Here is a 14935-nt window from a genome sequence, read left to right as displayed (position 1 = left end):
AATATCTTCCCCCACTCTGATCCACCGTCCGCCATGATGGCGTACCCCGTTTCATCCATCGTCCAATGAGATTATTCCAGGCCCGTATACATGTATATGGTGTTGTGTCTTACCTCAGTAGCTCTTGAAAAATCACCTCGAAAAAGCTCTAAAAATCGTAAGTAAATGAATAAATATTATTGAATCTAATTAATCAAAAAAATACGTTCAACAATCCAAATAATAAAGTGTTAATAGTGGTATGCGCACAGTGGTGTAAGTCAATTTCATATCATCGTGATTGTATTCAACGCGCAGACTCGCTCAAAATGGCGTATGCGCTGAAATGGGATATATAAGAGCCTTGTGAGTTTTGTTGTGGTAGAAATGGATAGAAGGCATCCTCGGTTTGTTAGTAACCGATCGATAAACGTGCTGCTACCCTGGCGCTCTTTATCCCACCACCCCTTAAAACTCTCCTACCAAAGGGGGGAACAACGTTGACTGTGTTTCATTACCTCTTGCGTAGAACACGAACAAAAATTTTTCCCATGGTGTACCATGGAGTCTGTTGTGCGGTTCGTTGTGGCGGGACGCCAAAATAATCACGTTAAATTATATCGGTGAGAGGGGGTGGGTGGGGGGGTTCTAAATATCTCACCTCAGTGTGTCCACATCAATGGCCAATAATTTTGTTCGAAATAAAAATTTTTGTTGAGTGCTTGAGGGGTGGAAACTAGATTTTGTGGAGAAGCAATAGACGCAATCCGGTGTTATAATGAACATTACGTGGACGTAGGTGCAAAGGGGCGTGGTGTAAGCAATATTTTTCTTAATAAATTTTCAAACTCAATTTTTTTTCCAAGATATGTGTAAATTTGGAGTAAAAACGTGGTGAGTACTGATTGTCACTTGTAACCACTGGGTTATGCCGCCTCGGCGACGACGGGCCATCTCCGCAGACGCAAGACCCCCCGTGCTAGAGTCTATGACCACTCACGTACCACACAAGGTGCGTACGCAACTAAATTTCTATCACTGGGCCTGCTCCGATGACCCAAGGATCTACTGAGTAAACTCCAGGCACATGCGGCATCATCGTGGAGGGATTGTCTTGGGGGGATTTGTTATTCGTGGGAGATTTTTTAAATATTTTCCGTGAGCATTGGCCTGCGCTTTGGTGTCGATGAAGCTCACATGGCCGGTTGACAAGCGCAAGAGAGCCAAGATATTGCGCGAGTTGATGTGGGCTTGAATAGCTTGGAGTTTCATGAGGAGTACCTCGTGGAGAGCATGAACAATTTGTTGTCTTTTTCGAGGACAGTATCAATGGAGATGAAGTGGCCAGTAACTTGGCCTGGGACTTCACTCCTCCTGTTGAGAAAATCCTCTTCCAGGAGGATCTTCTGATTCATCTTCATTCCTTTGATCAAGTGGTAGAATACTTTGGTCTTCTGAAACGCTTGAGAAATTCATTGAAATTCTAGTGTGAATTGTTATATCCACCCATGAGATGATCCAATTGAACTTGGGACTGGGATTCCGGAGGGCAATAAATAATAAAAGGACTGCTCGTCAACTGTCCTTTTGATCTTCCTTCTATCATCTGGATCAGGAAGGAGAAGAATCCATTGTCTGTACTCCCTTTTCTCACTATAAACTGTCCGCCCCTTTCATTTATGAATTACGTTTCCACCTATATTATTTATCAGAACGTAACAATATATTGATTCCATCAGCTCCAGCTTTCCAATGAGCAATGGAACTTCGTATCTATCTGCAGCATTTAAAAACACAATTCTAAGGGATCTAAGGTACGGATCACTTCCTCCTGATTCAATACCGTTCCCCTATCCATGGTATCAACCCTCATTTCCTCCCCAGCTACACTGACGGCGTCTTTTCACTTCAGTTCAGACATGCTAGACGATCCCTCATCCCTATGCTCATTCCAACTCCCGTCACTCTTTGCTAGATGTCCCTTTGTACATCTTCTGTGTTCCAATTCAGTATAAATATAGTTATACATCAGTTGTACTTCACTGAGCTTCGAAGGGAGAAAAAAATATCACAATTTCATGGAGTGAAGCAAAATATTTTTTCGTAGAAAAAAATCAATCCTTCAACATTTCTCTGACAAACCTTTGGTAAAAGAAAGGTACATTATATTCTGATGGCTAGAAACCATATGTATCATATTAATCATATTTCGTCTTTAGGGTAACGTGAATTGAATGAATGCGTAGGGTCGAGTATTTAAATCGAGAAAAATATAAAAAATAATATACCCCCTCCCCCTTTTAATGTCAACAACACAAAGTGGCCTCGTGGGGTTCTATCAACCCTGACATATGCTAGAGTAGTACAGGACAGAGGGGTGGGGCAAGGGGGAGAGAAGGGGTGTACAAAATATGACTCAGTGAAACCATATCGTGATGAATTGCCATCACTCGGTCGTTTTAATCGATCATCACATCTAAGTATCGATTTTACGTTTCTTACGAATAAATACTGATTATGTTTTCAATTATATTTACATTGACAAAATTTTAATGAACTTTTACTGTCGTAATAGATAATTTGAAAGGATTACTTAAGGAAAGCATTTACTGAAATATGGAAATTATTTGATATCATAAAAAATCTAATTGTCTGATCGCTAAAACTTTGGTATTGAGTATTGATCGATAAATTTGTGAAGTATTTTTCAATAATTCAATTTTGATTGAGATAAGATGATCTAACTTGGGAAATTTTTTGTTTCTTTTGCAGACGGAAGGGATGTAGATTCATCAAACCATTCGATCAAGGTGAAAATAATTTTTTGGTAGACTTGTTGTAAAATTAAAAAAACGAAACTGGATACGCAGGAGAGTGACAAAATTGAGGAGGACGTAAAAATGGTGTCCTTACCCAGCACAGAATCTGGGAATATGGACAGAATGGATCGTTTATCCGATGATGATGATGATGAGCCAAGTAGTGGATCAGAGACATACGAAGAGGGTGATCTACTGTCAGCTGCCATGGATGATGACGTGACGGCCCAGCTCGCCGCTGCAGGTTGGCAAATCAAATGCGCTAATGGTGATTTCCCATTTTTTTGCTTTTTCACCTTTTTTCTCAATTTTTTCTTTCAATTTCTTCTGTCTCTAATAATTTCCTGTTATTTCAATTTTTCTGCAATCCTAGAGACTCAACTCATTGATACAGAAAATGAAATTTCGGTAATAAGATGAGAATGAGAATTTAAGAAATCTTTAGTTTTTTGAAGTTTAAAATTTTTTTTGTCCCAAAATAACATCGCGAGCAGTAAGTACGAAATCAAAAAAATGTGAATTGATTTTTGTCGTTAATTCGTTATGTAATAATTTTATTAGTCAATATGCAGAACGTTTAGGATTGTAACCTTATAATATGTGTGTGTTTTTTTTTCTATTAACTTGATTCTTACTTTTGTCGACTGTTCTATTTACTTTATTTATTGATTATTAATTTAGAATGTGAAGCCATTCAGTTTTTATTTATTTTTATTGAGTTTTCAAAGTGAATTTAATTAGCGAGCTTTGGTGAATAGTTGATTATTACATTTTGAGTATTTTTTTTTGTTTAATTAATTTTTTCATGTATTGAATAATCTGAGAGTACGTTTGTGTCACATAATTCACTGCCAGAGAGTTATTTAGAGAGTACTCTTGAATTTATGCACGTCAGCATTAATGTTGCTTTGCCTCATGTTCCATGATTTTTAGTTTTTGATTGTTATGCAAGTGATAATTTTTATTTTTACTAAAAAATCCTGATTGGTCACGTTTAGGACCCGTTGGTGTTGCTGCGGCTGCAGCAATCGTCTCAGCAAAGAAACGAAAACGGCCACACAGTTTTGAAACGAATCCTAGTATCAGGAAGAGACAACAAAATAGGCTTTTGAGAAAACTCAGGGTAAGTTGGAGTCTATTTATCACTCCATTGTGTTAATTTATATTAATCATAACATGAATAATATTACAAGATGTTTTCGTTGAATCAGATTATCATCTACTGTTTCCACCGATATGAGTAATTCGATGCAATATAAAATTAATAAATATTTAATTCTATTATTATAGCAAACGATAGATGAATTTGCGACAAGAGTTGGCCAGCAAGCAGTAGTATTAGTAGCAACACCAGGAAAACCAAATAGTAGTTACAAAGTTTTTGGGGCAAAGCCACTGGAAGACGTAGTAAAAAATTTAAAAACAATGATAATGGAGGAACTTGAAAGTGCATTAGCACAACAAGCACCACCACCCGTTCAAGATGATCCATCACTGTATGAATTACCACCACTGATTATTGATGGTATACCAACACCCGTTGAGAAAATGACCCAAGCACAGCTTAGAGCATTTATTCCATTAATGCTTAAGTATTCGACGGGTCGAGGAAAACCTGGCTGGGGTCGTGAAAGTACTCGGCCGCCTTGGTGGCCAAAAGAGTTACCCTGGGCTAATGTACGAATGGACGCACGTTCTGAAGACGAAAAGCAAAAGGTTTTAACTTTATTTATCTTGCTCTTCCTATCGATAGATTAATCAAATTGAAAGGACTCCCAGATTTTTGTAGCAGAAAACAATTATTTTTTGTGAAATATTTTTTTTCAGTTGTCTACGATAATTATTTCTTAGAGGATCGATTCCCAGGACATTTGTCTTTGGAAATTAATTTTTTTTAATGATGATTCGCTTCATTTCAGATTTCATGGACACACGCATTGAGACAAATAGTCATAAATTGTTACAAATTTCATGGAAGGGAAGATCTATTACCAGCATTCAGTGAAGACGATGATAAGTCAAATGTTTTGATACAACAGCAGCCAACACCTCACTCATCGCATACGTCCTCGAATCAGGGTCAGAGTGGACAGGCCCAGCAACAGACGGTGGGAGTCGTTCGTCTAAGCACAACAGGCTCAACTAAGGGAAACTCATCGCCACCGCAAATCATTGCTGCATCGCCTACGACTCTTGCCACTGCCACTCAGGTAGTGGTTGGTGGACAGAGCTCTAGCATGCCCAAAATTATTATTTCATTCGATTTTTTTTCACATCAATTTGAAATTTTTTTCTCAGTTCATTATTCTTTTTCGCGTTTGGTGTTTAGTTTCCCTCATTTGATTGGTATTCTCTTCAATTCATTTTTTGGACCGGAGCCTTCCATTTTAATCTTAAACATGCCGATTTGTGATGTCTGCTGGAGTCAGCACTAATGTAGAGTATTTTCAAAGTACTCCATGAATTTCTTCGATGAAAATGTCAGAGCTTTTTATAAATTTTAGAGTTTATTGCTCAGTGCACTGGACTATCTACTTCACTGTAGATTAGCAATCAATGCTTTCTTTCATTAATATGCCAGAGTAACAATCTTGAATCATTGTTTTTCTTATCTATTTCTTCTTAAAGAATTTCATTTAATTCCTAATTATTTTACAATGAGTCGATAATTTTGAAAATTTTCCCTGTTATACAGAAAAAAGTAGATTGAGTTGATATAACATAAGGACAACTACACTTCAATGACTAACGAGTAGAACCATCGAACTAGATATGCAATTCAATTAAACGCATGTGCATTTTGTCGTGGAACCTTAAAACGCTCTGATTTGATTCGTTAACAACTATTTGCTCATGAAATTCGGAGAATAAATCACTCAGATGATCGGTAGATGACGAAACAATTTACGAGCGCTTTTCTTCACGTTACACCACTCGTTTATACTATTTTGACTCAACCTATGACTTGAATATGCTGTAAGACCCAGTTGTAACAATATCCATCTAATTTTTTCAGATGACAGCCCAGTATCCAACAACAGTTCTCCAAACAATAACGAATCCAGACGGCACTGTGTCCATAATTCAAGTAGACCCAAGTAATCCCATAATAACTCTACCAGACGGCACCACCGCTCAAGTACAAGGGGTTGCGACTGTAAGTGCCATTTGCTCCACAGAAAATGCGGCGTACTTTTGTGATCTGAAAGAAGAAATTTATTAGTTGTTACGCTGGCGGATCGTACACCCGTCAAAATTACGAGGCTGTGTAAACAAAGCGAGTACTGTACTCAGATTTTGTTGATTTTATTCAGCTAATTTCTTAATTCATTAGGAGGGCGATTTTTATGTCCTTGTTTTCTACAATTTATAATAAGCAGAACGTTGCATATATCAGGAACTAATTCATTATAAGGGCAATGCTAATCGAGTTCAAACATGAAAATTTAATCACTGATTAAACAAAGAAACTAAATAACAACCTTATTAAAAAATTACCACGCATAAAAAATGTCGGGAAAAATTGTTACTTTTAATACAAATTTCTATCAGATTTTTTTTCGATATTCAGTCTACGGATTTAAAATTCTTCGCATAAAATATCTCAAATATTAATAAACCAAATGTTAATTTTTAAGTCACCGTAAACATTAAAAAATCCGTTAATTTCATAAATCTACACGATAAATTCCTTCAATTTAAATCGACATTCATCTTATATTTCCATGCCGTACATTATAATAACTGGAGATTAACCAAATTACTCACGAATTCATCATACTCGCCCACATCATCATTCTACAGGAAAAACTTGTCGTCATCAGCTGTGTATTTACAACAACACCAAGATTAGATATCACATGAGTCAAGAATTTCTCAGAATCATCAGCACTATAATTGTCAACACTTTTCACTTCGATGAACCAAATTATGATTTACAAAATTGTTCGGGAAATTTTCTTTTCGGAAAAATTTCGTCAGGGATCAAAAGCTTCGTTTTTCCTACTGTCTATTAGGGACCTAAAGATAAAACATTAATTAAATTATTCATAATAATTTTAAAAAATTTATCTTCCCCTCGTTTAAGCTTTCGCTGAAGTCTCCCAAGTCGCCGTCACTTGGAAAATCAAGCCCTCAGTTTCGGAATTATGTTCGTAAGACTAAGCATAAGAATGAAATCCCAAAAAAATAACGTGAAAAAAATTGTTATGTTAAGATACACACGAGTCAGGGTGAAGTGCAAACACTGGCAGAAGTGGGTGGTGCTGATGGTACGAGTGTAGCTGTCGATTTGAATAGCGTGACCGAAGCAACACTTGGCCAGGATGGACAAATCATTCTAACTGGAGAAGATGGACACGGTAAACCTGTTTTCTATAGGCTCTGCACCGTTGCCGGCCAGGAACTACTCGAACAGTGATTCCATTTTAATTAACTGGCCCACCTCCCTTATTTACCTTTCAAAAGCCACATTTGATTTTTGCATGTTGCCTGCGGCGCTCCAGTTCAGATTTGAGAAGATCAATTTTTTTTTGTTTTCCTGTTATTAAAAAATATTCGTTCAAAGAGCGAAAAAAAAATCTGCTGGTTATTCTGAATTTTTCTTTTTTTTTGTAGTCAACGTTTTTTTTTGTTTCCGTATTGTAAATATTAATCATTAATATTAGTGGAAGTAGACGTATTATTGTTCCATTTGAGAATCCATTGGCAGCGTTAATCCACTAGCCAAATGGTCGATAATTTATATAGCATACTTATTAGTTCCTGGACTATAATTTTGAACTATTTTTAGCTGGGTAAAATCGATCTTTCTCGTTTAATTCCTGAAAATTTTTGGCAATTATAGGACTCATTATAATGTGTACATAATCTCAATGGAGCAATGAATATTTTATCACGTCGTATACGAAGTACAAAATAATGACAGGGCTGTGGATAGATCAATGGATTCTTAATGATAATAAAACATGAAAGAACGTTTTATTTTTGATCAATAAATGAATTGAATGAGTAAGGAACGTAACAACATGGCAGACAGTCTATAATTTTCTCTCCCTTTTACGGATACAATCTCACTAATACTTTTTTTTCATTATGACTTACGATGATCAACGAAAATAAAAACTGCTGTAAATAGATTATATTTTATTTTGATGTTTTATTTGATAGTGGTTTATTTTTTTTGTCTGGCGATCAATCGGATAATTTTTCTCTCCTGAGTCGATACCAAAGAGTGATCAAGGCAATAAATAATCATATTCCCCAATTGTCAGTTAGTTTAAATGAATGATAGACCAAAGATACATTTGGCCTGCGCGTTAATAATTTTACGTTTGTGATTATTTAGTTTAGTCAAAATGTACTAGAAAAAATATGATAAAAAGAAAGAAATCAATTTGTAAGTACGTTTTTATTTAATTTTGCCATTATTCTGTCGCTTAATGTTAATCATTTTTTCATAAAGTTGATTAGGTGTGAATCAGAGCATGTGATTTCCTTAAATCGATGTCAATGTTAATTGTTTCTAGGATGTAGTTAGATTCACAGTGGTGTCTATATTTTCTAATGATTCATATGTTTCAAAATTTCACAACTTTTTACACCGAGATAATTCTAACGAACACTGCACTCCGCTCCGCCGCAGCGCGTGATGAAGAATATACCCTTTAAATCGATAATTACATACCTCGAAAGTCTTTCACACTTATTATTTATTTGCTCGCAGCCCTCTTAGGCGCCTAATTCAAATGCAGAATTCATTTAATTTAGAGATTTTCCATTATGATTTTTCTAATTCTACGGCGCACTGTGGCATAGTTCGGTCCCGTGATAATAACAAAAGTGGTAAACAGTATATTGTATCACAAGTCCATCAAGTTGCACTTTTCCCCGGGCACATAGAGCACGTACTATATTTTGTGATGTTTGATGAACTCAAGGTCATACTCTTATGATAAAATAAAAAGATCTCGGGACGAAAAATTTGATTGATAGTTATATTGTCAATCAGCTGTCACTTTGAACGATTCCTCTGGGAAACAAGTGTCAATATGGTAGTACGCTGACATTACTTTAAAATTATCTCTCACGTTGGTTTTATGGAAAAGTTGAAAAAAATAACGCAATTCAACTAATCGAATTGCATGGTGTTTAATTGAAGAAACTGATGAAGTATAAAAAATTTATGAAAAATATCAGATACATATTTAAATAAAAAAAATTAAAAAGTCACAATGCTTCGTATAAAGCGTTTTAACGTGATGTCATACGTCAGACATTTTGAAAAGCCAATAACTCACTCATTCATTTCATTCATTCATGTTTCATTATTATCATTGTACATTATTAATTATTTTTAAGGATAAAAAATACGTATCTAATGTTTTTCATTTGTCTTTCAAACGCAATACTAAATTCTCTTGCAGGTGTCCCATACCTTGCAGGCAATTTTTTTTGTCACCCAGCTATTCCCAACATAAGTTGGAAATTAATTTTATAAATCGATAAAACGCTGCACACGTTCTCTGTACTTCGAAAAATGAGAAATCGTTTGATTTGAATTTTTTCATCATAATAGAAATTTTTCTTCCAATGGTTTAGAAATTATTAATTTTTTTTACAACTGGTTAAACGTTTTTAAGGCATGAGCCGCTTTGGTATTTGTCATTGGACGAATAAATAGTCGAATATTTGGAGTATCGCCGGTGACGGACAAATCGGACGGATATTTGCGTGTTTCAGGATATCCAGTATCGGTGTCGGGTGTTATCACAGTACCGGTATCCGCCAGTATGTATCAAACAATGGTGGCTAATATACAGAGTGATGGAACAATGCAAGTTGTAACACCAATGCAAGTACAAGTACCTAAAGTTGAGCCTGGTAATGGAGAAACAAGTATCGAAGCTGTTACCATTCAGGGCCATCCAATGACAATGATCAATGCTAATGGAGAGCATCAGGTGCTACAAGTGATATCACTGAAAGACGCTAATGCACTGACCAAGGCAATGCAGGGTGAGCTCGTCAAAGACGAGGATAGCCAGCATCAACAGACTGTTTCTAGCCCTGAGTAAATCTAATTTGTCATTGTTTGAGATTTTTTGAAGGAGAGAGAATGCTTTTGGGAATGTTTCTTTTTTTTATTAAAAAAAACAATTGGAGTTACCATCTGGAAATTTTTGTAAAAAAAAAACAATAATTTTGATTGAAAATTGAATGAAAATTTCAACTCTTGAATGAACTTTTTAATTTTTTTTTTAGTTGAAGAGAAACTTTTTTGAATATATATCTTTGATTTTATATATTTTTAGGCTGTTTATCACAAGTGCACTCTGTTGAGTTTTATGTACAGAATTTTCCAGCATCCAATTTTCGTATTACACGCCATTTGAAGAGCACATATTGTTTTTTTAGACGAACTAAGTTTATTTTTCAATACAATGTTCTGCGACTGTTTTGCATGCTTGTACATTTTCAGATTTACCCACGAGTTTTACATATCCAATTTTACACAATCGCGTGTTACACGATTATAATGTATACGCCATGCACAATGTTCCGTACGGAGGAGAATTACAAGCAAAATGAAGGAAGATTTTCATGCGTACGCGTTTCAATTACACTGATGGATTACACAGTTTTCAATTCATATATGAATGGATTAGTCCATTCACAGAATTACGCATGAATGAGAGGCACATTTGGGGAAAAAGTAATCAGAATAATTAAAATTTGTGGTGATCAGAATATGCAACATATTTGCGTGTAAGGCGTCACTCTACAGAATATTTTGAGTTGAAAATATTTTTGTTCGGGTAGAAAAGAACAATGCCCATTTACAAAACGCATGTAACATAAAGATATAGGAAATTGAATGTATAAGACTCTCGTATGTAAATCCGAAAATTTCGTGTGTGACGATAAAGCAGTCATATTAATGGTAAAAATAGTTTTTTTGTTGTATCGTGAATGACTTAATAAATTATAATATAAACATATGTTTTTTACAGATATTATTCACTCAAGATAATGGAAAATTCGAATTAACGTTTGAATATCGTCATTTAAAAATCATCGATGAATGTTAATTTAAAAAGGAAAAATAGCAGTTTACATGGATTCAAGTGTTAAAGTTAATTTATTCAATTCTTCAAATGAGATTAATTGATTCCTCGGGTAAAAAAAAACATCTCTCAGTTAATTTTTTCTCTACGTGATTTGGAGAATAGTTTCTTCCTTCTTATTGTTCACTCCCATCAAAAATTGATGGAACTCGAGGTGATATACACTGTTTGTGTTACTGTGTTTAGGAGAAAAATAATCAACTTGAAATTTATATAATGCAAGCAAAAATGAAAAGCGAATGAACTGTTAAAACGAGTGTGTACGTTACCGTGTGGTAGATTTGCTGAACCCAATATAAACCATTAGAAGATGTATTTATGTGTTTAAACGGAAGAACCATATGGAATCGACTAATAAGTTGAAGGAAAAATCAATTATTACAATTTTTTTTGTCAAAAATTGATGCAATCAAAAATACGATGATTTTGTTTTTTTTTATAAAATTTTTGTTAACGAGTCATTTGAAACATCTTTTTAGATATGACTAAAACGTTCCCAGGACCAAACATAAATAGGTACCATTATTTAACTCTAGTCATAATTAAATGAGTTCCGGGGAACGTTAATATCAATGATTTTCTGAATAACATAAGATATATTCAATTAAAATATAGATATATCAATTCAGTCGTGGGAGTAATCAGCTAATTGATTGATTATTTTATGAATCAATAAATTATCTTGATTTTTTTCTCTCTTTTCATAACGAACATCTTCATTCTAATGAAGATAATATCAGCATGAAAACATCGCGCCGGGGAAGCAATGTTATAATTTCATTTTGTTTTAATTAATTTATTCCTTTATCTACTATGATAGGTAATTCCAATTCAAATAGTAAATAATGAAGTTATTTATAGAAAATATCTAGTGCGAAGAATTTTAATTAAAAAACTGATAGGAAAAGATCATATATACAATACTGTAACTGAAAAAAAAAACCATTTCGTAATCTGTTTTATAGCACCGATTAGGAAGACTAAGCATTTCTGACGGGTACAAATAGGTTTAAGAGTATTTAAACAATTTTTGGAAATGTGAGAATTTGAAAAAAAGAAGAAATACAAAAAAAAACCTTGGGTGCACATCATTATGTTGCTAAACTTTAGGATGTAATTAGTTTTATATATAACAGGGGCGTTGATGAATTTCCATTATTCTGAAATAACGAAGGAAAATTGAATAAACACGTTAAAATTGGAAGTACTGATGAAAATCTACTCGAGCCGAGAAATTCAAATTGCTATGAACTTTTGTGTATTGAAAGAGAATAAAAAGCAATTAATTAGAAAAGTTATTAATCAAATTCTGATTTTTTTATATCGAAGAAAAACATTGAGGACATAATGATGATATTGGGGATATCCAAGTGAATTAGTCGTTGTAATTAAATCAATTTTTGGAATATTGTTCATAACAAATAAGTGGACATTGTTGTGGATCTTATTGTAATATAGCCATTGTTGCTATTGAATTCGTACTCTGCTCCTGATGATGGATGCATTTTTCTTCAATTAATATTGACGAATAGAGTTTGTTTATCCGCAAGGAAATTTCGAAACCTGAAAGGTGAACTAGGAAGGAGTTTGGGAATAACCATTTAAAAAAAAGGCACATACAGATGTATATGCGCGTGCAGGCGTACATACAGACATATATGTACATGCATACATACCTCAAGATGCTTTTGAAATATACGTCTGGTGTTTCCAGACAATGTAAAGGGGCGCCAAGACAAACAACTAAAAATTTTTATTGTAACCAGAAAGATTGCAAAAATACTGTACAGTAACGTGAAAACTCAAAAGACGATTTCGTTCAAATTTTGATAGAATCGAGAGGCTATCATCAGCAAAATTTTTATTCATCTCAGTTTCACAGCATACTGTATCGTTTGTATATCCCCAATTTCTGAAAAGTAACCATTATTGTATGCGATTTTATTTCATCCCGAAAGCCACGAAATTTTTATGAAGCTAAAAAAGATCAATAAAATAAAAATATTACTTCTTGTTAATTGAATTTTTTAAGTAGATGTCAAAATGTACATTCTCATAGTAAAATATTACCTGCAGACTATTGTATCGTTCATGAAAATCTATAAATCATAATATAAACATACGTGTATATGACTATTAACTGTGTAACATGTAATGTACTTTGTAAATATTCAGTGTGACCCTTCCGCTTTTGTTATTTTCGGTGTGAAAAAGTAAAAAAAAAAACATCAACAGCATTCAGATCTTACAGAGGACATAAGGAAATTAATGAACATAAAAAAAATTATGAAAGCTTGTTTTATTTATCAGCCCTTCCAAAAAAACATTCAAATCATGGGTTCAATGTCTCAATCTCCTCTTTTATTCATTAATAATAAATTGTTTCAACAAGGGAAAAATGTACACACGTTTATCGTTTTATGTTCATTATTTTGGGCATTTCCTTTCATTCCATTATTGAAAATGATCGCGAAAATCGAACAGACCCCTAGGACATTAAGACTAGCTTTCCTCTTCATTTGAACATATTGAATCTAGTAATCATAGACCGGTTTGAGTGCCAATTCCGGTTTATCGTAGCCAAGCTCTTCTGGTGTGTTGATTCCTAGCTCGTCAAGGGTTGGACGAATTTCCTGTACGATATAGGGCCAAGTGAGATGGGCTTCGGTGCCACCTTTGAATTTCACGGTCTCCAGAAATCTGATTGCGAGGGCAAAGTCATTGAGTCTTCGGCACGCTTTTAGAGCAGCTATGACGATTTTTGGCTCTGGCACAAGATCCATACCTGGAATACATAGTTGAAATCCGGGTTTTAGATAATGTCAACTATGGAACTGTCTTTTAATTCCTTGAAAAGTAAATTAGAATATATTATAACGTCACTATCTTCATCTTCAAAGAGACATGGTTTCGCACATGGCTCGAATTGGGGTACGTCCCAGTATTATCCAATATGACTATCATATAAATGGAAAGGAAGATAACAACAAATTATGAGACACAAGTCTATGGAGCAGGTAATTAGGCCAAAAAAATACTTCATGGATTTTAGATCGTTCCATAATACAAGCGAATGGGGAGAATATACTTAATACAGAAAAATAATTTTGTTACCTTTCAAAATTTAACCTTTTTTATAAACATTGGCATAAAACCGGACATAACCTCAACATCACTGAACTATGAAAATCACTTATCTTTATATGGAAAATCAGTTCTCTAATTAAATGTCAGAAGATTAGTGAAAGATTCATTTCTACTGGTGCCCCAAAGACACTGAGTCAGTTTTGTATCAGGACAAACATTAACAACTATCATTTTTTTGTTCAAAATGAAAAAAGAATTGACGCAATTAATTGACTAAAATACTCGTCGAATTATGACATTTACCAGCAAGATCATTCATGGCTTTGCGGATTTCCCAGTGATCGATGTCAGGGCGATTGAAGAAGGCCTCATATCTTGCATCGAACTCCTCGTCAGTCTCCTGAACTCCATGTGATGATCTTGTTGACTGTATCCCAACAGCAGTTGCCCTGGGGATCACCATTCCTCGAGCCGCATTAATCGCACGTCCAGCCACAAATCTCAGCATATTGCTGATTTTTTTCTATTGAATTTACAGATGAAAATTTAAGAACAGTGAATTCACGATTACCCCGATCACCAGTCAGCTATTGCGTAAACGAATAGCGAAAAGGGAATAGTGTGAAGTTGGCTGTGTCAGTCATACCAACCACTCATTGCTAGATTTTTATTCGTATCTACTTTTCGTAAAATTAACTAGTTCTATCGTTTGTAGTAGGTGAGTTTATATTTCGTTAGTCTCCCATTTATTTTTAAATAAATAATTAAAACATCTAATGTAAGTAGTGGTCTCTGTGTGCTGCAGATCGAACCTTCATATTTACAGTGCATGTTTTATCTTTCTTCTTGGGACTGAAACCTCATTTGATCAAAGCAAGAGGTTCATATTTGGAGCCCTCAGTATTAACGATTGATGCATGAATA

General features: G+C 34.5%; 2 protein-coding genes across 8 annotated transcripts; one reads left to right on the top strand and one right to left on the bottom strand.

Annotated features, from left to right (window-relative positions):
- The first annotated feature begins 30 nt into the window (after positions 1-30).
- On the top strand, positions 31-13437 carry LOC135162424 (DNA-binding protein P3A2). Of its 7 annotated transcripts, none has more exons than XM_064120869.1 (10): positions 31-157; positions 2752-2789; positions 2850-3042; positions 3797-3921; positions 4089-4514; positions 4718-5011; positions 5815-5955; positions 7015-7159; positions 9540-9870; positions 10811-13437. In XM_064120869.1, the coding sequence occupies exons 1-10, from the start codon at positions 91-93 to the stop codon at positions 10845-10847; spliced, it is 1797 nt and encodes a 598-aa protein (XP_063976939.1). In that variant the 5' UTR covers positions 31-90; the 3' UTR covers positions 10848-13437. The 7 variants fall into 7 exon arrangements, with proteins under 7 accessions (XP_063976939.1, XP_063976935.1, XP_063976936.1 ...); XM_064120865.1 differs by having other exon boundaries at positions 32-157; positions 2850-3066; XM_064120866.1 differs by having other exon boundaries at positions 33-157; positions 2850-3066; positions 4718-5008.
- Positions 13264-14628, bottom strand: LOC135162432 (cytochrome c oxidase subunit 5A, mitochondrial). The gene is made up of 2 exons (XM_064120890.1): positions 14315-14628; positions 13264-13709 (listed from the first exon to the last, which is right to left on the bottom strand). Exons 1-2 carry the CDS (start codon positions 14517-14519, stop codon positions 13459-13461), a joined length of 456 nt encoding a protein of 151 aa, XP_063976960.1. The 5' UTR covers positions 14520-14628; the 3' UTR covers positions 13264-13458.
- Positions 14629-14935: the final 307 nt, after the last annotated feature.

This window comes from Diachasmimorpha longicaudata, chromosome 5 (genome assembly GCF_034640455.1).
Source record: "Diachasmimorpha longicaudata isolate KC_UGA_2023 chromosome 5, iyDiaLong2, whole genome shotgun sequence".
Classification (NCBI taxonomy): Eukaryota; Metazoa; Arthropoda; class Insecta; order Hymenoptera; family Braconidae; genus Diachasmimorpha; species Diachasmimorpha longicaudata.
Note: the sequence above shows the minus strand (reverse complement) of the source record. Positions and strands in the feature narration are given on the sequence as shown.